Below are 27622 nucleotides of genomic sequence, written 5' to 3'. Positions count from 1 at the left end.
TGTTAAGGCTGCAAATAGGTGTGTAATCCAGAATGAACGCGGAAAATACATGTCATTAACCTGTGACGAGAATACACATAAAATTAAGATGTTTGCTGGCCTGGGTTAGCATCAGTGACATCAGCAAGTGGTCTGCCACCTGCCCTCAGGGGAAGGAGAGATAAGGAACAATGGAGCAGCGTCTGGAGATGTGTAATGAAGGGACGGGGGAGAGAGAGCTGTCTGGAGCGGCTCCCCCCTTTGAACCCTGAACTGTTTGAAGTGGTGGACAGGCGATGCCCCAGCAGGGGGATAAAAAGGGACAGGTTCGCTAAGGCAGGACACACGCCACCCGAGGTAACGAGACCTCGGGTGGCGCAACTCACGAGTCGGTGGGCAGTACCAGACAACGGCCAGGGTGGAAAGGTACGATCAGCGGGAACCCGGTGTGTGTCCGCCCTTGCCTGGGTGCCGGTTTCACTGCAGAGGATCGACCGCATCTGGAGGAGGGGTCACAGTCGGTGACCTCAGGTGACATCACCAAGGACCTGCCCAAAAGCTGCTTGTGAGCCATATCGCCGGTCTGTGAGTGAAGCCGTGTCTGAATGATCAGTTGTTCCTGTTCCCTCTCTCTCTCCCCCCACGTTGTCCATCGCCATGGCAACGATTACTGCGAACTGAACTACTAAACTGGACTGAACTCTGAGTCACTTGGAAATTTGGTCATTTACCCCTAGACAACGATAGAGCTTGATTGATGCTGTTATCTTAATTCTGTGCACATGTGTGTTTATCATCGCTGAACTGTTGCATTTATTATCCTTTCGATTACTGTGTTGCTTGTTTCTTTAATAAAACTTTCTTAGTTCTAGTACTCCAGACTCCAACTGAGTGATCCATTTCTGCTGGTTTGGCAACCCAGTTACGGGGTGCGTAACATAAGTGGGGTTCTCGTCCGGGATTTTGAACGCTAAATTTGGGACGGAGTAAATTGATTGGGTTAAAATTCCCGAAAGAAAGAAAAGACAAGCAGCAGAAATGGAGGCTGAGGAATTTATAAAGGCGCCGACCTTGGAGGCATTAGAGGATGCCAGGAAATCGGAATTGATAGCTGTGACCAAACGGTTGAATCTTGCTAAGGTGAAGTCGACAATGAGGAGAGAGGAGATACACAGAGCTATTGTAGAGCACTATGTATCTAAAGGTGTGTTTCCCCAAGGTGAGCTGGGGGTGGTGTCTATTGAAAAACCTGCTGGAGACGCGGTACAGGTACAGCTTGAAAAACTGAGACTCGAGCACGAGTTCCGGGTACGACAGTTAGAACATGAAGAGAAGCAGTTAGAAAGGCGGGAGAAAGAGAAAGAGAGAGAGAGACAGTTGGAGAGAGAAGAGAAAGGGAGAGCGAGACAGTTAGAGAGAGAGGAGAAAGAGAGGCAATGGGAGCGAGAAGAGAGAGGGAAACAGAGGGAAAGGGAATTTGAGCTGGAGAAGTTAAAGATAAGGGCCGATCAGGGGCTCGTGCCGAACCAAGGTGGAGGGTTCCGGGCGACCCAGGAGGTTAGGCTGGTTCCCCCATTTGACGATACCGACGTGGATCGGTACTTTCTCCACTTCGAAAAAGTGGCTATAAGTCAGGACTGGCCGAGGGATAAGTGGGTTGTTTTACTTCAGAGTGTACTGAAAGGGAAAGCCCAAGAAGCTTACTCCGCTTTGTCCGCGGAAGATGCCCAGAGGTATGAGGTGGTGAAAGAGGCCATCCTCAGGATTTATGAGTTGGTCCCGGAGGCATACCGGCAGAGGTTCCGGAATGCGAGGAAGCAGTGGGACCGCACGTATTTGGAGTTTGCCCGAGAGATGCAGACATATTGTGAGCGTTGGTGCGCCTCAAAGCGGGTAGAGGGGGATTATGACAGACTGCTACAACTGATTCTGATTGAGCAGTTTAAAAGTTGTGTCCCTGAGGGTATGAGACCCTACCTCGATGAGAAAGAGGCAGCCACGTTAGCCGCAACTGCTAAGTTAGCGGACGAGTATGCGTTGACGCATAAAATGAAGTTTGCCCCGAGTAAAGGCTACCAAAAGGGTCGTCAGGACGGCGGGGAGAGTCCGCCGGAAAAGTCAGAAAGTAAGCCGGGGACTAGTGAAAGGGATAAGGTAGACCGGGAGCAGTCTGGTAGGAAGTCTCCTGGGGTCGTCTGTTATAATTGTGGGAAAGCCGGACACTTTACGTCCAGGTGCTTTGCCCCAAAGAAGGAGACGGGAAAAGGAAAAACGGCAATGTTGAATGGCTGTATCGAGCTGTTAAGCGAACCGCTAGGGAAGGACAGGTCTGAAAAAGTCCAGGAAGGGCGCGAGAGGTTTATCTCGGCCGGATTGGTGTCAGTGAAGGAGGGGTTAAAACTAGTTCCAGTGCGGATCTGGAGAGACACGGGAGCGTGTCAGTCACTAATACCGAAGAGTGTATTAGAGTTTAGCTCAGAGACCCAGACTGGGGAGGTAGAGGTCAAAGCTGTTGGGGAAGGGACAGAGTCAGTCCCTTTGCACCAGATACATTTACAGAGCAACCTGGTCTCTGGACTAGTCACGATCGGGGTGAGGTCCGAATTACCGATGAAAGACGTGGAAGTCTTGCTCGGTAATGACATCGCCGGAGGAATCGTGTTCCCAGTCGTGAGATTGACAGGTCAGCCTGCCAGCATTGAGGCCCCGCCCATGGACTCACAGGTTCATCACGGGACCGCGATAGTGAATTTAGCTGAAACGTTTCTGCCAACCTTGTATGAGACGGGGTGTAGTGAGACAAGAGGTAGTGAGGGAGCTGGGACGGACGTAGCAGTAGCCAGGAAAGTATTTGTGCAGACGCAGGAGCGAGACGAGGGGCTGATGGTTTTGGCAGAGACAGCTCTCTCTGATACAGACTTAACAAGGGAACTAGTAGGCTATTGTGCGGAGGAGGAAGTGCTAAGGAAGAAAGGGAAATCAAGTACAGTACCCGCAGATGAGGAATGGGGGGGTGGTGCGAAAGAGTTATGGGGATGAGGTTTTTAACATGGCCCACGAGGTACCCCCCGGTGGACATTTTGCGGTGCTTTAGGAAACAGTTGGTGGAATCATGAAAGAGATTTACCGGCTGCCAGGGGGAAGAATGTTATTGATCATGACCGACGGGAACTGAGACGGTCACCGGCTTTTGTATACTAACAAACCTAGTCGGTGTTAGCGTGGAAATCAATGAAGCTAGGGGCCCCCTGATAAGAGGAAAAAAACATTTTGAAAAGATTAGTATGGGATCGATCAGATGGGAGAAGGCTATTGTTTTGGCCAGGTCTACTGATAAGGTCTCTCCCTTAATCCCTGAACAAAGCGAATCTTTAGAAGAAGTAATTAAACGACTCGCACCCGTGTGTTTGATTGTCCCGAGGCAATGCAAAGAACTGGGACGTTGGGTGATTGTTGTTACAATAATTCGGCCTAGTAAACAACACTCATATTTAATGGTTAATTCAGTGACTAAAGGGCTGAGGAACACAGAGGTGTGTATTGGCAATTTAATACGGCTGTCTGAAGCCAGCTTGATAGTGAACCTTGAAAAAATGAATTCGGCCACACGAGGGTCACTTACCTGGGAATTGTGGTGACACAGGGGCAGCTGGCAGTGATGCAAGCTACAGTGCAGGCTATCGCTGACCTCCCAACCCCGACAGACAAGAGGGCTCTCCGAAGGCTCTTGGAGATGGTGGGGTACTGCAGGAAGTTTTGCAATAACTCTGCGGTCAATACCCGTTCCCCTCCTACTAAGCCATTGCGAGAGAAAACTGAGTCGAAATGGGACGACCCTTGTTATTGTGGTGCGGGACAAAACCAAATGAGAGGTTACATTGGTCGCAATTCATCAGTGTTTTTGGCCACTATGAAGTTTGCTGAGTTGGAGCCTGGTCTAAGGGATTATTAATAACACGTGTAAAAGGAACAGAAAATGTGATGACTGTCTGTCAAGGTGTTGACAGCTTCAAACTCGCTGTGTTAGCCAAATAGCTGATAAAGATGTATATTTGTCTGTCTATCAAATAATGTATTCATGTTTGTAATTTTTAACTCCCGGTAAAAAATCCTTAAAGGGGGGAAGTGTGACGAGAATACACATAAAATTAAGATGTTTGCTGTCCTGGGTTAGCATCAGTGACATCAGCAAATGGTCTGCCACCTGCCCTCAGGGGAAGGAGAGATAAGGAACAATGGAGCAGCGTCTGGAGATGTGTAATGAAGGGACGGGGGAGAGAGAGCTGTCTGGAGCGGCTCCCCCCTTTGAACCCTGAACTGTTTGAAGTGGTGGACAGGCGATGCCCCAGCAGGGGGATAAAAAGGGACAGGTTCGCTAAGGCAGGACACACGCCACCCGAGGTAACGAGACCTCGGGTGGCGCAACTCACGAGTCGGTGGGCAGTACCAGACAACGGCCAGGGTGGAAAGGTACGATCAGCGGGAACCCGGTGTGTGTCCGCCCTTGCCTGGGTGCCGGTTTCACTGCAGAGGATCGACCGCATCTGGAGGAGGGGTCACAGTCGGTGACCTCAGGTGACATCACCAAGGACCTGCCCAAAAGCTGCTTGTGAGCCATATCGCCGGTCTGTGAGTGAAGCCGTGTCTGAATGATCAGTTGTTCCTGTTCCCTTTCTCTCTCCCCCCACGTTGTCCATCGCCATGGCAACGATTACTGCGAACTGAACTACTAAACTGGACTGAACTCTGAGTCACTTTGAAATTTGGTCATTTACCCCTAGACAACGATAGAGCTTGATTGATGCTGTTATCTTAATTCTGTGCACATGTGTGTTTATCATTGCTGAACTGTTGCATTTATTATCCTTTCGATTACTGTGTTGCTTGTTTCTTTAATAAAACTTTCTTAGTTCTATTACTCCAGGCTCCAACTGAGTGATCCATTTCTGCTGGTTTGGCAACCCAGTTACGGGATACGTAACAAACCTCATAGAATATTATATCAAATACTATCACCAGCAATTCTGCCACAGCCATTGCAACCATATAACGAGTGATGCATTTGGAAAGACCACACGTCCCACGAGAGAGAATCACAATAGCCTTTAGATTGCCCAGAAAAGTAGACAATATATAATTATACTGTACAAGAATCATGAGAATAAAAGCTTACAGAGGAATAGAACTTCCGAGATTAAGTCTTTCGTATTGTCATGCAATTTATTATCACTTTGCATCGGGTAACAGTGAAAGCGAAGCAGAATTCCCCGCGAACTGAGACGTAGTTTTACATAGTGGCATTTTCAAAGTCGTCATAAATTGAGGAAGCTTTTCCACAGAAAGTAATTGACATTCCTTGATCAGCATCACTGGCGAGGATTAATTGTGGCTAGTAGAAGTGAGAAGGTCAATCGTAAATTTGGAGTAGTTTGGGGTGTTGCTTTGGCAGAAGTGACAAATTTTGTACGTATTTTAATGCAAGTTGTGTCAAAATCAAGCGAACTATAAAACTGAACAAACAACAATCACGGGCAAAACTGTACTAATGAAATTAATATCGTTAATTGGTGCACTATCACAACCAACAGAGCACTACATTTTGCAGTATTTGTGACCTTATCAAAAATTTAAATATTTTTGGGTATCGCATTTTCCCGTCTGATAAAAGTTGACTAATGTTCTCCACTGGATGCTATGGCGGAAATTACTCACTGAATTCCCCTCTTTAATTAATGTCTATGCAGTAGAGATTACTGAAAGCAATACATCAATTTACAATTAATGGTGCCGAAAAGATAGTTGAATCTCATACTCCGATCTGTTTATAGAGTGGCTAAATTGCCAGAGATTATTTTCGCCATTTTAGTGAGAGTGCTTTGTGTACATCTAAAGAAATTACATTCCCCATATTTACAGCAAAATCAGTGATATATCCAGCCTGCAAGAGAATATTATCAGAGAACGATTTCGAACTTACTAGGAACTCCAATCAGAGCAAGAATGGGATAGTAAATTTTCTCAATTTGTGGGATTAGAGGCTACGCTATTTCGTCTATCAGAGACTGTTTTAGTATGATTGTAAGTGGATGGGTTAGGTTATAATTATTGCATTTTGTACGTTCGATTGTTAATACATGACGTAATAGTGACTGCATTAACCCGTTCAACCAGGCGTGGTGAATGACACATTAACCACACTTGCTTGAAGAAGTTGATGAAGAGGTTATTTTTATTCCATTTCTCAAAGGGAAATTAAACTTGGTTTGCGCAAATTCGTGGAGTCCTTGAGTAATACAAACTGGCAAATATAATTCACTGCATTTCATTGGCTTTGTATCTGTACTCGGCACAATGACAATAAAGTTGAATCTAATCTAATCTAATAATTCTCTTCACTTTTCGAAATTAAACAGAGCCTTGAACAGGTAAAATTCTCCTCATGAATTGCGCAAACATTGACACCAATAGATGTTTATTGATTGAATTAGTTTACTTTGTTGTGAATATTTACGAAACCACAGTCCTCGCCAGGAATATTATTTAAACTCCTCTGAAAAATTTAGACTACACACTAAAGGTATAAAGATGAACTTTTCCCACTGCCAGTCAATACGAAATGAAAGCCATCTACTTCAACGAAAATGCAAAGGTAAAAGGAGGTGTAATTAAGAAAATCGACCTTCAAGATGGAATTTCCTTCCCTCATCCTCAGATTATAACTCCAATACTGACTCTTAAACGGATGAGTGAACCATTGATTGACCCAACCGTCGATGCTCACTTAAAGGAAGTCGTCCGCCAACACGAGAACAAAACCCAGATGCAGCAGGAAACCATCTGTCGGCCATTTGCATCCGTCAGCAACGTCGCGCCAGTCATCCCCCTCCCTCTGAGCCCCGGTTTCGCGTGCTCCAAGCCAATGCCGCAACTTTCTGTCCCGGTGCGTCTTGCACTTTGTGCTCAATATGTCTGTGCATTCATCAGATCGAGCCTTCCTCATCTCTCCCTCTCTTAAGTGGGCGTGTTCTGGCCTGGATCACTGGTAACTGGGGAAATAAGCCATCTTTTGCATCAGATATGAGCATATCACAACTGAGAAGCGCAGGGCAAGCCCATTAACATCACAGCCATTCGGAGCGCTGTAAGACCCTAGAAAAGTCCACCCGACAACGAAAGCCTCTTCATACTGGCTCTCCGTATTTACAAACGATTCCTGAAAAAAAAACCTTCGGATCATCTGCGAGGCACTATGTTCTGTTCGCAGAACCAGTTCAGGCTACAGGACCACCAGAACGCAGACAGATAAAGAGAGCTTCAGTAACACCCAAGGCCCTCAACACCGGCCCCTGCCATTCCCATCCTCTGGATCTCGAACTGCGGAGCAGCCGCCCACCAGTGCATTAAATGCTCTCTGCGTCCGGGAAAACGACGCCTCTCGGTAGAGACGTGGACTAGATTTAGCGCTTTACTAAGAAGTTGTTATTCGTTGTTCTAATTCATGAATGATATAGATGCGTGGGAATTTGGAAGTGTTCTCCTCTGCTGTTCTATTGGAAGAAGCGTTGCCTAGCAAAATTAGCCGGCTTTTATCCCCCCTATATCAGTCAGGTTCTGGGATATTGTGGGTCAGAACATAGAATTCCAGTTCATGTGGACTCCACGAAATCCAAACATCCGTAGCAAGCCAGAAGTTAGCAACAGCAGAAGGCGCAGGAGTCGAAAGTCCTATATTAACAGCCCCTTTCCTTACTATTCAGTTCTTCAACCAATCGGAAACCCCAACCGTTACATTTTTCAACAACACTATGTCTTAGTTGACCCCTTGTGTACTTTGTATACCAAAATGTACTTAGTTGTCTTTATTATAATTGTTTTGTTACGAAATACATATAATGCATGATTAATTTATGTATTTTGATGATCTCTTTTGTCTGTTGTAGTTCGAATGCTTTCACGTAGAAATTTTCTGGAAAGATCAATTCTAGCGTTTTATGCTTGCTTAATGCACTGAACGATGAGCCGGTGAGAAAAACACCTCCCCCCTTACCACCGATGATTAGGCAGTCTATTTGGCCGCAGCTGATATGAGGAAGACCCGAGCCAGGTCAACCGATGTAACACTGCTGATCTTGATAACGTACATGTCCGGGTGCTGAGGGACGGTGCAGCCTAGTTAACAGAGGTTCTAACGGATACCTTTATACCTGGAAGTGTCCAATGACAGGATGTTGTTTACTGACTTCAACTCAGCGTTTAGTGCGATAATTCCTCAGAAGCTGGTGGGTAAACAGTCTTCCTTGAGTCACAACACACCTCTCTGTAACCCGATCCTGGATTTTTTGACAGAAAGGAGAGTCAGTCGGTGTTGGTAGAATCTTCTCCAGCTCTATCACGCTGAGCACTGGCACTACCCAGGCTGCGTGCTCTGTTGATCATTTACACAGCAGACGCGCGACTGTACTGCTAGATCCAGTTCACACCGAAATATCAGATTTTCTGAATACACAGCAGTGTTGGCTCATCAATAACGACGATAAGACTGCGTACAGAGGTGAGGTGGAGCGGCTGTTCGAATGGTGCGAGCACATCATTTTGAATCCCAACATTGTGAGGAATGAAAAGAGATGATTGTGGACTTCAAGAAGGTGCAGGCGGACCACTCATCACATTACATATACAGTTCATATGTGGAGAGAGCTAGGAGCACGAAGTTTCTGGGAGTGCACATAACGGACGATCTCATCTGGTCCTTCAACAACACCTCTTTGATCAAGAAAGCACAGCAGCGTCTACAGTCCCTGGAGAGACTGAGTCAGTGAGATTCCCAACACCCATGCAAATCAAAGTTTACAGGAGAAACATCGGAAGTGTTCTGACCAGTTGCATTACAGTTTGGTACGGGAATTGCAAGACACCCGACCACAAGTGTTTCGAAGGGATGATCCGGACTGCTGAGAGAGAGAAAGAGAGGGGATAAACAGTGTCTGTCTCCCGGTCATCAGACATTTATCGGCAGCAATGCGTACGGAGGGTCCTTAGCATTGCCAATGATCCCTCCTATACGTCCAAGAATCTATTTCACCCCTCAGGAAGGAGGTACTGTAGCATTAAGACAGGAAATATTAGGTTGAAAAACAGCAACTTCCCCAGGCCGTAAGACTACTGAACTCCCTTTCACCAATCAAGTGTCATCACGTACGAAGAGCCACTTTACTCTTTTAACTTGTGTCATAAATGCACCTTAGTGCTTGTTACTTCATTTGTGGTAATACTACTTTTTGTGTTATGTCAGTGAATTGTATATACTCACCGTGTTGTGCACTTGGTCTGTAGAAACGTTGTTTCGTTTGGCGGTGCACATGCTTATGGTTGAATGACAATAACCTGCACATCAACTTGAACTACAAACGTTTGTCGATTAACCCAGATGGATGCTAACCTTTATATGCTGCATACTGTAGTAGGAAAGAATATTGAAACATACCAATTATCAAACTGAAGGTGGTAAGAAATACAAGGACACGATGCAGCTGGATTGGTTCAAACATTGTGAGATAAGATGTTCCAAAATTATTTTCACTGTTCTATTGTTTTCCAAAAAAAAACGCATGCAAAATCTTGAAGGGCAGTGAGATATATAGGTCAGGGAATTAAGAAATGTCCAGAACTGCGACATTACCTGAGTTGAACCCTGCAGTCCCGGATTTCAGTGAGGAGTCATTCTCCCGGTAGTTCCATTTTTCGGGTTGGGAACACACGGATTAACGCATTGTTACACAGCCCTCTGCACACTTGCGGATAACGTTCACTGCGGTCGACAAATGGAACAGTTGCTGAATGGAAATACGATAATATGGGAAATCCATGGACTCAAAACTTCAAATTCTAGTTTACTGTCATCTGACTATACCTACGTACAACCAAACGAAACACCTTTCCTTCGGACCACGGTGCACCCACAAAATATATAGCAGACACAGCACATAAAACAAAATATTATACAATAACTACGTTAATAAAATACAATTCAAATGCATGTAATAAAGGTCAACTCAGGTAAACAGTAAACAGTATGGTAAACAGCTCACTGTCTAAGTGACGGATACCTCCGCGATTGAGAGCCAAAGTGGCTGCTGCGTCCATTGGCGCCATTATCTTTTGATATACATCTGGGGGAATAATGGTAGACTATTGATTCTGGTAATGGCTAATGATGTCCTGAAATCTTTGCCTGAACGTTCTCGATTGCGTGCCAAAACCAGAATTAATTATCAATAAGTATAGGAGGAGATGCATCGGCATTTAGGTTGTTACAAACCAGTGGGAATCATTTCAGGAGCAGGCAACAGCCAAATCGTTCAACGAACTATGCTTCTACTGTGCCTGTCGTGGCAGTCTTGGCCCTAAACGTCGACTCTTTATTCCTCACCATAGATGCTCTCTAACCCACTGAGTACCTTCAGCGTCTCATGTGTTTCCCTAGTCTATTAGCTCCTTTCATGTAAATACATGTTAGCTCCATTCCTTGAATTTCAATTCAGTTCAATGTCGCTGGAACATTAAACAGATTTCCCAACACTACGTCCTGTTACGAGGCACTTCATCGAATGCAATATAAGCTGACTTGATTTATTAAATACAGAAGCAATTGCGAACTTGGATAAAACAGAGTTTGTAATGTGTGTGTTTGTGTGTGTGTGTGTTTGTGTGTGTGTGAGTGTGTGTGTGTGTGTGTGTGTGTGTGTGTGTGTGTGCGTGTGTGTTTGTAAATCTGTTGAATTATAATGCGCCCACCTCCCTTTTACTCCATCTTGATGTAAACTGGATGCATACCTGATATGTGCTGTTTCCCGCAACAGCTGCTGTGTTTTTGTATACATATCCTGTTCCAACGGAAAACTGATAGGATGCAAAACTGGGCTGAGAAGTAGCAGATGGAGTTCAACCCAGATAAGTGTAAGGTGGTTCATTTTGGTAGGTCAAATATGATGGCAGTACAGAATATTAATGGTAAGATCAGGGGGATTTTGGGGCCCGAGTCCATAGGACACTCAGAGCTGCTACGCAGATTGCCTCTGTGGTGAAGAAGGCATTGGCCTCCATCAATCGTGGGATTGATTTTAAGAGCCGAGAGGTAATGTTGCAGCTATGTAGGACCCTGGTCAGACCCCACTTGCAGTGCTGTGCTCATTTCCGGTCGCCTCACTATAGGAAACACGTGGAAAATATAGAAAGGGTGCAGAGGAAATTTACAAGGATGTTGCCTGGATTGGGGAGCATGTCTTATGAGAATAGGTTGAGTGAACTCGGCCTTTTCTCCTTGGAGCGACGGAAGATGAGAGTTGACTGGATGGAGGTGTACAAGATCATGAGCGGCATTGATCGTGTGGAAGTCAGAGGCTTTTCCTCAGGGCTGAATCGGCTAGAACAAGAGGGACCAGCTTTAAGGTGCTTGGAAGTAGGTACAGAGGAGATATCAGGGGTAAGCTTTTTTATGCAGAGAGTGGTGAGTGCGTGCCTTGAAAAGGGCCACTTTTAACATAGTTGTATAAGGGCTAAGAGTGTTTTAAAAGCGAGCCTGAAGACTTTGTGTGTCAATGCAAGGAGCATTCGTAACAAGGTGGATGAATTAAAAGTACAGATTGTTATTAATGAATATGATTTAGTTGGGATCACAGAGACATGGCTCCAGGGTGACCAGGATTCAGGGATATTCAATATTGAGGAGGGATAGACATGAAAGAAAAGGAGGTGGGGTAGCATTGCTGGTTAGAGAGGAGATTAACGCAATAGAAAGGAAGGACATTAGCCGGGACGATGTGGATCGAGATGGGTAGAGTTGCATAACACTAAGGGGCAGAAAACACTGGTGGGAGTTGCGTGCAGGCCACCTAACAGTCGTAGTGGGGTTGGGGCTGGTATTAAACAGGAAATTAGAAAAGTGTGCAATAAAGGAATAGCAGTTTTAATGGGCGATATCAATCTACGTATAGATTGGGTGAACCAAATTGGTAAGGGTGCTGAGGAAGAGGATTTCTTGGAATGTATGCGGGATGGTTTTTTGAACCAACATGTCGAGGAACCAACTAGAGAGCAGTCTATTCTAGACTGGGTATTGAACAATGAGGAAGGGTTAATTAGCAATTTTGTCGTGAGTGGCCCCTTGGGTGTGACCATAATATGGTGGAATTCTTTATTAGGATGGAGAGTGACATAGTTAATTCAGAAACAAAGGTTCTGAACTTAAAGAAGGGTAACTTTGGAGGTATGAGACGTGAATTAGCTAAGATAGACTGGCAAATTACACTTAAAGGGTTGACGGTGGATATGCAATGGCAAGCATTTAAAGATCGCATGGATGAACTACAGCAACTGTTCATCCCAGTTTGGCAAAAGAATAAAACAAGGAAGGTAGTGCACCCGTGGCTGATAATGGAAATTAGGGATAGTATCAATTCCAAAGAAGCAGCATACAAATTAGCCAGAAAAAAGTGGCTCACCTGAGGACTGGGAGAAATTCAGAGTCCAGCAGAGGAGGGCAAAGGGCTTAATTAGGAAGGGGAAAAAAGATTATGAGAGAAAACTGGCAGGGAACATAAAAACGGACTGTAAAAGCTATTATAGATATGTGAAAAGAAAAAAGATTGGTTAAGACAAATGTAGACCCCTTACAGACAGAAACAGGTGATTTGATTATGGTGAGCAAGGACATGGCAGACCAAATGAATAACTACTTTGGTTCTGTCTTCACCAGGGAGGACATAAATAATCTTCTGGAAATTGTAGGGCACAGAGGGTCCAGTAAGATGGAGGAACTGAGGGAAATACATGTTAGTAGGGAAGTGGTGTTAGTTAAATTGAAGGGATTAAAGGCAGATAAATCCCCAGGGCCAGATGGTCTGCATCCCACAGTGCTTAAGGAAGTAGCCCAAGGAAATAGTGTCTGAATTAGTGATAATTTTGCAAAACTCTTTAGATTCTGGACTAGTTCCTGAGGATTGGAGGGCAGCTAATGTATCCCCACTTTTTAAAAAAGGAGGGAGAGAGAAACCGGGGATTTATAGACCAGTTAGCCTGACATCGGTGGTGGGGAAAATTCTAGAGTCAGTTATGAAAGATGTGATAACAGCACGTTTGGAAAGCGGTGAAATCATCGGACAAAGTCAGCATGGATTGGTGAAAGGAAAATCATGTCTGACGAATCTCATAGAATTTTATGAGGATGTAACTAGTGGAGTGGATTGGGGAGAACCAATGGATGTGGTATACTTGGATTTTCAAAAGGCTTTTGACAAGGTCCCGCACAGGAGATTAGTGTGCAAACTTAAAGCACACGGTATTGGGGGTAAGGTATTGATGGGGATAGAGAATTGGTTAGCAGACAGGAAGCAAGGAGTGGGAATAAACGGGACCTTTTCAGAATGGCAGGCAGTGACTAGTGGGGTACCGCAAGGCTCAGTGCTGGGACCCCAGTTGTTTACAATATATATTAATGACTTAGAGGAGGGAATTAAATGCAGCATCTCCAAGTTTGCGGATGACACGAAGCTGGGCGGTAGTGTTAGCTGTGAGGAGGATGCTAAGAGGATGCAGGGTGACTTGGATAGGTTAGGTGAGTGGGAAAATTCATGGCAGATGCAATTTAATGTGGATAACTGTGAAGTTATCCACTTTGGTGGCAAAAACAGGAAAACAGACTATTATCTTAATGGTGGCCGATTAGGAAAAGGGGAGGCGCAACGAGACCTGGATGTCATTACACAGCAGTCATTGAAAGTGGGCATGCAGGTACAGCAGGTGGTGAAAACGGCGAATGGTATGCTGGCATTCATAACAAGAGGATTTCTGTACAGGAGCAGGTAGGTGTTACTGCAGTTGTACAAGTCCTTAGTGAGACCACACCTGGAGTATTGTGTGCAGTTTTGGTCCCCTAATCTGAGGAAAGACATCCTTGCCATAGAGTGAGTACAAAGAAGGTTCACCAGATTGCTTCCTGGGATGGCAGGACTTTCATATGATGAAAGACTGGATCGAGTAGGCTTATACTCGTTGGAATTTAGAAGATTGAGGGGGAATCTTATTGAAACATATAAAATCCTAAAGGGATTGCACAGGCTAGATGCAGGAAGATTGTTCCCAATGTTGGGGAAGTCCAGAACGAGGAGTCACCGTTTGAGGATAAAGGGGAAGCCTTTTAGGTGCAAGATTAGGAAAAAATTCTTCACGCAGGGATTGGTGAATCTGTGGAATTCTCTGCGACAGGAAACAGTTGAGACCAGTTCATTGGCTATATTTAAGAGGGAGTTAGATATGGCCCTTGTGGCTAAAGGGATCAGGGGTTATGGGAGGAAGGCTGGTACAGGGTTCTGAGTTGGATGATCAGCCATGATCTTCCTGAATGGCGGTGCAGTCTCGGAGGGCCGAATGGCCTACTCCTGCACCTATTTTCTATGTTTCTATGTTTCGATGTTCAAAAAAGATAGTACTGATAGTCTGGGTAATCATAGGCCAGCGAGCCTTACATCTGTGGTGGGAAAGCTGTTGGAAAAGATTCTTAGAGATAGGATCTATGGGCATTTAGAGAACTATGGTCTGATCAGGGACAGTCAGCATAGCTATGTGAAGGGCAGGTCGTGTCTTCCAAGCCTGATAGAGATCTTTGAGCAGGTGACCAGGCATATAGATGAGGGTAGTGCAGTGGATGTGAACTATGTGGATTTTTTAAGTCATTTGACAAGGTTCCACACAGTAGTCTTATTCAGAAAGTGAGAAGGCGTGGGATGTGTGGCCAGGGTGATTCAGAACTGGCTTACCTGCAGAAGGCAGAGGGTCGTGGTGGAGGGCGCACATTCGAATTGGAGTGTTATGACTAGTGGTGTATCACAAGGATCAGTTCTGAGACCTCTACTTTTCGTAATTTTTATTAATGACCTGGATGTCGGGGTAGAAGGGTGGGCTGGGAAGTTCGCAGACGACACAAAAGTTGGTGGTGTTGTCGATAATGTAGAGGATTGTCGAAGATTGCAGAGAGACATTGATAGAATGCAGAAGTGGGCTGAGAAGTGCCAGATGGAGTTCAACCCGGAGAAGTGTAAGGTGGTACACTTTGAAAGGACAAACTCCAAGGCAGAGTACCAAGTAAATAGTAGGATACTTGGTAGTATGGAGGAACAGATGGAACTGCGGGTACATGTCCACAGATCCCTAAAAGTAGCCTCACAGGTAGATAGGGTAGTTAAGAAAGCTTATGGGATGTTAACTTTCATAAGTCGAGTTTAAGAGTCGCGAGGTAATGATGCAGCTCTATAAAACTCTGGTTAGGCCACAGCTGGAGTACTGTGTCCAGTTCTAGTCACCTCGAGATAGAAAGGATGTGAAAGCATTGGAAAGGGTACAGAGGAGATTTACCAGGATGCTGCCTGGTTTAGAGAGTATGGACTATGATCAGAGATTAAGGGAGCAAGGCTTTACTCTTTGGAGAGAAGATGGATGAGAGGAGACATGATAGAGGTATACAATATATTAAGAGGAATATATATAATGGCTAGCCAGCGACTCTTCCCCATGGCGCAACTTTTCAATATAAGAAGGCATGGATTTAAAGTAAGGAGTGGAAAGTTCAAGGGGGATATTAGAGGAAGGTGTTTTACTCAGAGGATAATTGGTACGTGGAATGCACTGCCTCAATCAGTGGTGGAGGCAGATACACTTGTGAAATTTAAGAGAGTACTAGACAGGTATACGGAGGGATTTAAGGTGTGGTGTTCCATGGGAGGCAGGGTTGAGAGTCGGCACAACATTATGGGCCAATGGGACTGTAGTGTGCTGTACTAATCTATGTTCTATGTTCAACCCGACAGAACCTGGGATGGCTACTCAGACAAATATTTGTCCGGTCTTATTCAATCAGCTGTCTAGCATTTATTGGTGTTCTGTTTTCTTGACTCTCTATTTGGATGTCAATATTAACATAATTTAGACTTGATAGCAAACTTTGAGTTATATCTTTTTTCCTCTTGTTCTTGAGAAAGCAGTAAATACACTATTTACCTCATCACGATGTCCAAATGCAATTGCTTCAGCGCATTTCTTGATCACTGACTCTTGGAGCTGCTATAGTAGACTTTGTACTTGGACAGTGAATGCTTACATAACGTGAATATCACGAAATAATAATGATTTAAGTAGCAGGAAAGGAATTTTTTTTTTAAAAAAAGAGAAGTACTGGAAAAATAAACACGTGATATTCTGCAGGTGCTGGGAAACCAGAGTAACAAACACAAAATGCTGGAGAAACTCAGCAATCCAGGCAGCATCGATAAGGCAATCCCCCCAATCTACATCATTCTCCTCCATGTAGAAGAAGTCGCAGCTGGAGCACAGGATGCAGTAGATATCCCCGAAAACTTGCAGTGGAAGCGAAGTGCGATGAGGTGCGAGAGACTGAAGAGAATGAGGAACAAATATCATTTTTCGGCGACACCCAATCAGACGACAGATAATGAGGAGCTTTTTCTTCTATCTGAGGATTAGTGATCTGCATAACTATCAGTTTGTGGACTACATTTATCCTCTGAGAGGCAATGCAACAGGAAAACGACTCATGAGAGCAGACAAGAAATGGGCACCATGCGGAGCATTTATGATATCTTTGCTGAAGTGTTCCGGGCCAAATCATCGACACTTCATTCATTTCATCGATGCCGACAGGCTTTTTGTGTTCCACCAGCATTTTGTATGTGTTACTTTTAATTGCGAGAGGTTCAGGTGAACGAGGAAGATTAGTCTGACCTTAATGGCCTGGAAGATGCTGGAGTCTTCTATTAAGGAACTGGTGTCAGGGTATATGGAGGCATCTGCTAAAATAGGCTGTCGTCAGCATGGTTTCTTCAAGGAAAAATCTTGCCTGACAAACCTGTTGGAATTCTTTGAAGAAACAACAAGCAGGACAAACAAAGAAGCATTGGTGCATGTTGTGTAATTGGATTTTCAGAAGGCATTAGACAAGTTGCCACACATGACGGTGCTCATGAAGCGAAGCGCCCTTGGTATTGCAGGAATTATTCTAGAGTGGATAAAGCAGTGGCTGATTTGGAGGAGCTAAAGAGTGGGAATAAACGGAGCATTATCTGAATTGGCTGCCAGTGATTAATGGTGTTCCACAGGGGTCTGTGTTGGTTCAGGTTCTTTTTATGTTAAATGTCAATGATTTGGATGATGAAACTGATAGCTTTGTTGCAATGTTTGCAAACGATATGAAGATACGTGCAAGGGTAGGTAGCGTTAAGGAAGTAGAAATGTTACGGAAGGCTTAGACCTGGAGAATCAGCAAACAAATGTCAGTTAGAATATAGTGTCGGGAAGTATATGGTCTTGCATTTTGGTAAACTAAATAAAAGGGCTGATTATTTTCGAAATGGAGGGGAAGTTTAGAAAAAACTGAGGCGTAGAGGAACTCAGGAGAACTTGAGCAGGGTTCCCTAGAGGTTAATTTCCACGTTGGGGCTGTAGTGAGGAAGAGAAACGCAATGTTAGCAATCATTTCAAGAGGATTAGAATATACATGCAGGAATCTTCCCTGTGGCACCATGGGCTCTGTTTTGTTAAGTAGCCTAATGCGTGGAACCTAGTCAAAAGCCTTTGAAAATCCAAATGCAAACCATCAACCGATTCTCCTTTGTCTATCCTGCTTGTTATTTCGTCAAAGCAAGATTTTAGTGAATAACGTTTGCCACTTGATTGTGGCTGTGTAAGTAATCAGTTTGAGTTAAACTGCTGAAGTATCCTGTAATGTGTGGGATTGTTTCTGCTTTCTCACCGTATTTTCTGCATTTATTGTCTGGAATTTTTTGGTATTTGATTATGTATTTTTGACTTTTGTGTTAAACACTTGATATTGTATTGCAACAAGGAACCCTTCTGTTTCCAGGATTAGGTCTCCAACTCTGACCTAGGTGGTCGACACTTCCCTGTGGACATCAAGATTGCTCAGATTAGTTAACTTTTTCTTCTATAGTTCTAATTTCTTCATTTTCTGGGTTGTGCTTTCATTTAAAATTATTGGTGTGTACTTGTTATCGGAATTGCATATGCTCGCGAGGAGTGCGAAATCCCGTTTTTTTTATGAAAGTATATCCTTAGAAGTTTTGTTGTGTACCTTTTATGTTTGTTTTTTCTTCCCCTCTTCTAGGTAGAGTTAATTTATCGCGTTTGCTTTTACACCGTTGTTTTCCAAAAATGTCCTTTCCGTTCTTATTCTTCTGTGCAAAATTTTCCAGATCGGTTTCAGGCCAATATATTATGTCAGGAGAGGGAGATGGTGAACTGCTGCCTGCCGTCTCTGCCCGGTAAGGATCATGGAGTTAGGTAAGAAATTAATTCGATATTTCCAATACTAACTCTGTATTGGCGAACAGAACTGAAATTCTGTGACTTTCTGTAAGAACCCATTAATTCCTGCAAGACAACTTCCACACAAGTTACTAGCCTCTTTAATTCTTATTCATATTCCCATCCATATCTCCTTCGATTTACGTAGCTTCCCACACTTCTGTAATGAATGATGTAGAAACGAAACAACATCTCATTTGTATATTGCAAATTGCGTACATACTAATTTCTCATAATCGTAAGTTTCATGTTGCATCAAAACTAACAAGGGCTGACAACTTGTAATAATAACCTTTATTTGGGGTTTATACATATTCTACTTGATTTGTGAAGTATTCAAAGCATTTTCTTTCGTCTGAAATGTTCTGTATTTGTGTGCATTTCACTGAGAAATATTGCGCAGACGTCACGCCCGACCCTTTTGCAAACTGGTACTTCCACTGGATAGAGCGCCTGCAACTGTAAAATATTCACAGCGATATCTGAGCTGACATCAGCCCTACGTATGCCATTCTCAATCTCGATGCTAGGCAGAAATACCCTTTATGTGCCATCCACTTCCCTGCCTTTACAATACTTCAAAATGCGTTGGACTTTTAACCAGTGTAAAGTAAGTTCAACAGCCATGAATATTAAATTTCATTTGTCCATGGAAATTGTGTAGGATGCTGAGATCGCAACCATAGTTCCCTCCAGGCTCGACAAGAAGCTCAGAGACCTCGGCCTTCACTGTAACTTATGTAGCTGGATTCTGGATTTCGTGTCAATTCGCCGGCAGGTGGTAAGGGTGGGCTCCCTCACCTCTGCGCTCTGACTCTCAAAACAGGTGTCCCCAGAGCCGGGCTTTAGGGGGCCGAAATACAGAGGGGTCCAAAATAGGTAGCTATCATCACGGCGGACAAAAATAAATAAATAAATACGAATGTGGAGCACAGAAAAGAAAAAAATAAACAAGAAAAAGAGGACCGCGAGAAAGAAACATTAGCAAAGACATTGCAATTGATAGAATTTTTTTTAAAAAAAACTGTTCTCGATGATGCAGCAGTACCATTGCTCTTGTCACAGTCTTTCTTGGAAGATTTCCTGGAATGTATGCGGGATAGTTTTCTGAACCAACATGTCGAGAAACCAACTAGAGAGCAGGCCATTCTAGACTGGTATTGAGCAATGAAGAAGGGTTAGTTAGCAATCTTGTCGTGCGAGGCTCCTTGGGTAAGAGTGACCATAATACGGTGGAATTCTTCATTAAGATGGAGAGTGATATAGTTAATTCAGTAGCAAAGGTTCTGAACTTAAAGAAGGGTAACTTTGAAGGTATGAAACGTGAATTAGCTAAGACAGACTGGCAAATGATACTTAAAGGGTTGTGGGTGGACATGCAAAGGCAAGCATTTAAAGAACGCATGGATGAACTACAACAATTTTTCATCCCAGTTTGGCAAAAGAATAAACCAGGGAAAGTAGTGCACCCGTGGCTGACAATGGAAATTAGGGATAGTATCAATTTCAAAGAAGAAACTTACAAATTAGCCACAAAAAGCGGCACACCTGAGGACTGGGAGAAATTCAGAGTCCAGCAGAGGCGGTCAAAGGGCTTAATTAGGAAAGGGAAAAAAAGATTATGAGAGAAAACTGGCAGAGAACATTAAAACTGACTGTAAAGGCATTTATAGATATGTGAAAAGAAAAAGATTGGTTAAGACAAATGTAGGTCCCCTACAGATAGAAACAGATGAATTGATTATGGGGAGCTAAGACATGGCAGACCAATTGAATAACTACTTTGGTTCTGTCTTCACTAAAGAGGACATAAATAATCATTCGGAAATAGTAGGGGACAGAGGGTCTAGTGAGAGGGAGGAACTAAGGGAAATACATGTTAGTAGCGAGGAGGTGTTAGGTAAATTGAAGGTATTGAAAGCAGATAAATCCGCAGAGCCAGATGATCTGCATCCCAGAGTGCTTAAGGAAGTAGCCCAAGAATTACTGGATGCATTAGTGATGATTTTTCAAAACTCTTTAGCTTTTGGATTAGTTCCTGAGGATTGGGAGGTGGCTAATGTAACCCCGTTGTTTAAAAAAGGATGAAGAGATAAACCGGGGAATTATAGACCAGTAAGCCTGATATCGGTAGTGGGGAAAATGCTAGAGTCAGTTATGAAAGATGTGATAACAGCACATTTGGAAAGCGGTGAAATCATTAGAGAAAGTCAGCATGGATTTGTGAAAGGAAAATCGTGTCTGACGAATCTCATAGAAATTTTTGGCAATGTAACTAGTAGAGTGGATAAGGGAGAACCAGTGGATGTGGTATATTTGGATTTTCAAAGCCTTCCGACAAATTCCTACACAAGAGATTAGTGTGCAAAACTTAAAGCACACGGTATTGGAGGTATGTTATTTATGTGGATAGAGAACTGGTTGGCAGACAGTAAGCAAAGAGTTGGAATAAACGGGACATTTTCAGAATGACAGGCAGTGACTAGTAGGGTACCGCAAGACTCAGTGCTGGGACCCCAGTTGTTTACAATCTATATTAATGACTTAGACGAGGGAATTAAATGCAGCATCTCCAAGTTTGCGGATGACACGAAACTGGGCGGCAGTGTTAGCTATGAGGAGGATGCTAAGAGGGTGCAGGGTGACTTGGATAGGTTAGTTGAGTGGACAAATTTATGGCAGATGCAGTTTAATGTGGATAAATGAGGTTATCCACTTTGGTGGCAAGAACAGGAAAACAGATTATTATCTGAATGGTGGCCGATTAGGAAAAGGAGAGGAGCAACGAGTCCTGGGTGTCATTGTGCACCAGTCATTGAAAATTGGCATGCAGGTACAGCAGGTGGTGAAAAAGGCGAATGGTATGCTGGCATTCATTGCAAGAGAATTCGAGTACAGGAGCAGGCAGGTACTACTGCAGTTGTACAAGGACTTATTGAGACCAGACGTGGAGTATTGTGTTCAGTTTTGGTCGCCTAATCTGAGGAAAGACATTCTTGCCATAGAGGGAGTAGAAAGAAGGTTCACCAGATTGATTCCTGGGATGGCAGGACTCTCATATGATGAAAGACTGGATCGACTAGGCTTACACTCTCTGGAATTTAGAGGATTGAGGGGGGATCTTATTGAAACGTATGAAATTCTAAAGGGATTGGACAGGCTAAATGTAGGAAGATTGTTCCCAATGTTGGGAAGCCGAGAACGAGGGGTCACAGTTTAAGGATAAAGGGGAAGCCTTTTAGGACCGAGATGAGTAAAAACTTCTTCACACAGAGAGTGGTGAATCTGTGGAATCCTCTGCCACAGGAAACAGTTGAGGCCAGTTCATTGGCTATACTTAAGAGAGAGTTAGATATGGCCCTTGTGGTTAAAGGGATCAGAGGGTATGGAGAGAAAGCAGGTAGAGGGTTCTGAGTTGGATGATCAGCCATGATCATACTGAATGGCGGTGCAGGCTCGAAGATCCGAATGGCATATTCCTGCACCTATTTTCTATGTTTCTATGTTTCTATGTCAGAGACCGGAGGACAAATGGAGACTTGTTCAACAGCTAGCTCTAGAACCAGTGTTAGCACAAGACCACCGTCCTTGCCACAGTCAGCAGCTTAAGTTGAAGAGGAAGAGAGCATGCCTTTGGGATTCCCGACCACAGAGGCCTCCAAACTACCAAGTTGGGTCGCCATTAATGTTAACGTTACCGCTACTGAGGATGGTTACAGCACTGATCCTGCTCGCTGGGGAAAGGAAACGTTAGATGATTCAGTCCGAGCATTCTGGGCTAAGAAAGGGCCGGAGCCCTGCCAGTATAAGGATGTGGATATCAAAGCTTCGGAACGAGTGTACAAACAGCAGAGACGTTTCTTTCCCCCTGCAAATTTCACTTCAAATGCAAGCTCGTAAATGGTGAGTACATATCAAGGCAATGACAATTACATTCCCCTTCTACAGGCATTACATTCTTTAGCACTTTGAAAGTGCAAGTGTTGCATTGCAAGCTGTAAATCTAGACCTGTATAATGCTGTGGACTTGGTGAGTTCACTAGCGGATACACGGCAAGCTTGCGTGATCAATTTGATACTTTTGAGATCCAGGCTAAAACTATGTCTCCAACAGTCTCACAAGTGTACCAAGAAGACACCCAATGGAAAAGAAACCGTAAAGCCTTTCCGGTTGAATCCAGAACACCTGAAGTTGACTTGTCAGCCAGAAAAAATTATTCAGCTACTGTTTTTTTTTTGTCATGATGGTTAGGTTACTTGCAGAAATTGATTGCAGATTTGCATCATATAATGCTCTTAGCAACACATTTGGCATCCTACACAATATCCGTACTCTCTAGGGTTGCCAACTGTCCAATATATGCCGGGATATCCTGTATATTGGGCTAAATTGGTTGGTCCCATACGGGACCGCCCTTGTTCCGTATTTCTCTCGGTAAGGTAGAGCGTCCCTATGAAACCTTTCGTGCGCAAGTGGCGTAAAGCGAAGAAGCAATTACCATTAATGTATATGCGAAAATTTTTCGAGCGTAACCAGACCCAAAAAATTACCTAGTAAATCATACCAAATAACAGATAAAACCTAAAATAACACTAACAGATAGTAAAAACAGGACTGATATGATAAATACACAGCCTATATAAAATATAAATAATGTACGTACAATGTAGTCGGGAAGATTAAGGCAAAACCGATTGGGGGGGGTGGAATCGGCACGTACGCGGGTGCGCAGGTTACATATGCGCACACAGGTGCCCGTGCAAAGCTTCATGGTCATTGTGGTCTAACACAAGTGTCCTGTATTTGACTGCTACTTTTGTCCCCTATTTGAGAGCGTGAAATTTGGCAACCATACTTCTCTCTCTGTACAAGATCTGCGCAAGAGAGCATTTGATGTCACAAGTGCAAGTGGTGAGCGATCTTTCGCCAAGCTCAAGCTAGTGAAGATAGGCTCAGGTCCACAATGGGACAGGACAGGCTGAATCATCTTACTCTGATGTCACTTGAAAGAGATGTTGTTCAGAAACTGGATTTTTGTGATCTGATCAACGACTTTGCTGCGATAAAATCCAGAAGAAACAGACTTTAAGTTTGATAAACAAGCATCTGACTTTGTAAATAGCTATGCGTGTGTGTCAGTGCTGTTCCTGTTTTTGAGGCAATAGGCTAATAGTTGACTGTTTACAAACCTAGTATGTAATAAGTGGTCTTTACTTTGCAAGCCACACAGCACAACAATAGGTTAGTCTGTGCTAGATCTCATTTTTCAAAAAGATTGTTGGAGTATTGTCAAGTTTCCCAGTTTGCCACAGTGCCATCTCTTTTTGCCTTTTTGTCTCTCATTTCCATTTTACTTCCTCAGAATACACGGTTGAGAAAAATACCGAGATAAAAATGCTTTGGCATTGTTTGAGAAATAAGGCCTATGGTATGTGCAGCAATAGCTAAATAAAGATTTAAGATTGGGTACATCATACTTCGTCTCCCGCATAACTTTACTAAGCCAAGTAAGCCTAGATCAATTTTTGAATGCTTTAGATGCTGTCCTTCAAACTAAGAGTCTGCATTACTTTCTGTCCTCCCTCTTAAGGCCTGAAAGTTTATAGCCTTCGTATTGTACTAAACCAATGTCTTGGTCCACAGCTTTGATACTTAGACCAGTACAACCTTTGCTCTTGTTCTTGCCTTTTTGGCTTCATACAGCAGCATTTTACGCTGTCGACAGGGGCCCATCAGGGCCTCCAACCCAAGGGCCCTGACCCCACTAAATCCGATCCTGGGTGTCCCTCAGGGCTATATCCTCAGCCCCCTCCTTTACTCTCTGTGTACCCCAGACAGTGTCGCCACCCACAGCTCCAATCTGCTTATAAATTTGCTGACGACACTACACTAATTAGTCAGTCAGTCAGTCAGTCAGTCATACTTTATTGATCCCGGGGGAAAATGGTTTTCATTACAGTTGCACCATAAATAATTAAATATTAATAAAACCATAAATAGTTACATGGTAATATGTAAATTACGCCAGGAAGTAAGTCCAGGACCAGCCTATTGGCTCAGGGTGTCTGACCCTCCAAGGGAAGAGTTGTAAGGTTTGATGGCCACAGGCAGGAATGACTTACTATGACGCTCTGTGTTGCATCTCAGGGGAATGAGTCTTTGGCTGAATGTACTCCTGTGCCCAACCAGTACATTATGTAGTGGATGGGAGACATTGTCCAAGATGGCATGCAACTTGGACAGCATTCTCTTTTCAGACACCACCGTCAGAGAGTCCAGTTCCATCCCCACAACATCACTGGCCTTACGAATGAGTATGTTGATTCTGTTGGTGTCTGCTACCCTCAGCCTGCTGCCCCAGCACACAACAGCACACGTGATCGCACTGGCCACCACAGATTCATAGAACATTCTCAGCATCGCCCGGCAGATGTTAAAGGACCTCAGTCTCCTCAGGAAATAGAGTCGGCTCTGTCCCTTCTTGTAGACAGCCTCAGTGTTCTTTGACCAGTCCAGTTTATTAATTAGCCTAATCTCAAATAATAATGAGGCAGCCTACAGAGAATAAGTAATCACCTTGACACAGTGGTGTCAAGAAAACAAAGTATCCCTCAACGTCGCAAAAACAAAGGATCTGGTTGTGGACTACAGGATGAATGGAGACAGGCTAACCCCTTTCCATGGAGCTGGGGATGAGAGGGTGAACAGCTCTAAACTCCACGGCTTCACCGAGGATCTTACGTGGTCTCTTCATACTAGCTGTGTGGTTGAAAAGGCACAACAGCGCTTCTTCCACTACAGACAGTTGAAGAAGTTTGAAATGAGCCCACAAATTCTGAAAACTTTCTATAGGGGCACAGTTGAGAGTATCCTGACTGGCCGTATCACAGCCTGGCATGGGAACTGTACTTCCCTCAATCGCAGGACTCTGCAGAGTCGTGCCGACAGCCCAGCGCGTCTGTAAAAGTGAACTTCCCACTATTCAGGGGATTTACAAAGACTGGTGTGTAAAAAGAGCCTGAAGGATGGTTGGAAACCCGAGTCACCCCAACCACAAATTATTCTAGCTGTTACCTTTCAGAAAGTGCTACTGCAGCATAAAAGACAGGATCAACAAGATCCAGGACAGCTTCTTCCACCGGACCATCAGGCTGCTTAATCCATTCTGACACAGCTGTATTTCTATGTTATCTTGACTATCCTGTTGTACATAATCTTTATCATAAATTACTATAATTGCACATTGCACATTTGAACGGAGACGGAACGTAAAGAGTTTCACTCCTCGTGTATATGAAGAATGTAAGTAATAAAGTCAATTCAATTCAATTCATTTATTTTTTATTACGGATTCAGCTTTCCCTTTAGTCACCTGGGGAAATTCCTCTCTCTAATTGAAATTGACATTAAATATAAATTGCCCTAGAACAGTTAGGTGCCCCTGTATCATTCTTTTTAATTTCCTGAAATTTGATATAACATTGCTTCCAATATCTAGCAAAAGATAAATGCGCACGACTATTTCAAATCTCTGAGGATCTAGTCTGGGCCAACAGATCGACGCAGTTATACAGAAGGGGAGCCAGCTGAAGTTTTCCATGAAGCGTTTGAGGATATTTGGTTATTCACCTGAAACATCCGAAAACGGCATAGCCGTACAGTGTAGAGCTTTCTGACGGGCTGTACCATCGTCTGGTATTGGGGGTGGGGGGTGTGGTGGGGGGGGGGGTGCTACTGCACAGGATCACCTGCTGCAGAAAGTTGCAAAATTATCCATCATGGGTTCCAGCCTCCCTAGTATCCAAGACGTCTTGAAGGAGTGGTGCCTCAGAAAGGTGGCGTCCATTATTAAAGACTCCCATCACCTAGGAAATGTCGTTTTCTCATTGTTTCTCATTTTCTCATTGTGGAGATATAGAAGCCTAAAGGCTCAAGAACAATCTCCTCCCCTTTGCCATCTAACTTCTAAATGAACGTAAAACCCATGAAAATTACCTCACATTCATTATTTTTGTTTTTGCATTGTTTTCATTTACATATTTAATTTACATATACTGCATGTAATCTTAGGGTAATTCATTTATTTTTCTATATTTATCATGTATTGCATTGTACAGTGCACAGCTCAGGCTTACGATCAAGCATACTTTCTTCTGCCAGTGACTGGTGTATTAAGTATCAAGGCCGACCTGGATGGGAAAGGCAGTTTCCCGGAGCAAATATCTTTCACCACATTGCGTCCAGATATAATCGTATGGTCTGACACCAGTAGAGAAGTGGTTATTGGTGAACTCACAGTCCCCTGGGAAGACAACATTGATGAAACCCATGAGCGCAAGTTAACCAAGTATGCAGAATTAAGAGTGCAGAGACAGAGGGTGGAAAGTCTCAAGCTATCCATTCGAAGTAGGCTGCCGTGGGTTTATTGCGTTCACTTTCCAGATGCTGCTGCGTGACCTTGGCTTCACCAGAAGAGAGATCAGGTCAACAAGCAGGGCTGTAGCTGATGCAGCAGAGAAAGGATCAGCATGGGTGTGGACCAAGTATGTCCAGAGGGGCAGATAGTCAGACAGTGTACATATATCTTGCAAACCCTTCAGTAGTTGCATAGACACCTGAAGAGCAGACTATCTGTTGGCAGGAAGTGACCAACAACTCTGATAGAGGCAGAGGCCAAGTTTTTAAGCTCACCAGTGGGAGGTGGTGATTTAGCACTGCTGGCCCACCACCTGGAGGGAGTCTTGATCATAAGCAGGCCGAAACTCCTGAAGCCAGGTGGCAGATCAACTGATGATCCCACAGGTGATAGCACAGGACAGTCAACATCTTAGTCCACGTGTATTTTGTAACTCTACATATACTGCATGTAATCTTACTGTAATTCATTTATTTTTCTATATTTTTCATGTACTGCATTGCACTGTCGTGCAAAGTTAACAGATCTCACGACATATGCCGGTGATATTAAATCTATTTCTGACTCTATTTCAGAAACAAATAACAAAATAAATTATCTTTTTTTTGCAGATACAATGAGTTGATGTCGCAGCATGCCCTCATTATAGACTGATTTGTTGCAAATGTTCTGGGCTGGGCTTCCAGAAGTCACAAGGTCTGCCTACCAGACGCTTCCAGAGTTGGCTGCCTGATGAAACAACGCGATGTCTAAAAAGTCCCCTACCCTCCGTGTATTGAGACCACCATGATGTTTTTAGTAAACAGATGGCAGCAACGCTACAGACCCATCGGCGC

The 27622-nt window shown here is 43.9% G+C and overlaps 1 protein-coding gene across 1 annotated transcript in view; it reads left to right on the top strand.

The window, feature by feature from the left end:
* Nucleotides 1–6595: 6595 nt before the first annotated feature.
* Nucleotides 6596–27622, top strand: part of LOC134347292 (uncharacterized) — an 87539-nt gene continuing 66512 nt past the window's right edge. Inside the window, exon 1 of the mRNA XM_063049692.1 lies at nucleotides 6596–6919. Within this exon, the coding sequence (XP_062905762.1) occupies nucleotides 6596–6919 (324 nt within the window). The remainder of the gene's footprint in view (nucleotides 6920–27622) is intronic.

This window comes from Mobula hypostoma, chromosome 5, assembly GCF_963921235.1.
Source record: "Mobula hypostoma chromosome 5, sMobHyp1.1, whole genome shotgun sequence".
Classification (NCBI taxonomy): domain Eukaryota; kingdom Metazoa; phylum Chordata; class Chondrichthyes; order Myliobatiformes; family Myliobatidae; genus Mobula; species Mobula hypostoma.
This window is presented reverse-complemented; position numbering and strand designations above follow the sequence as displayed.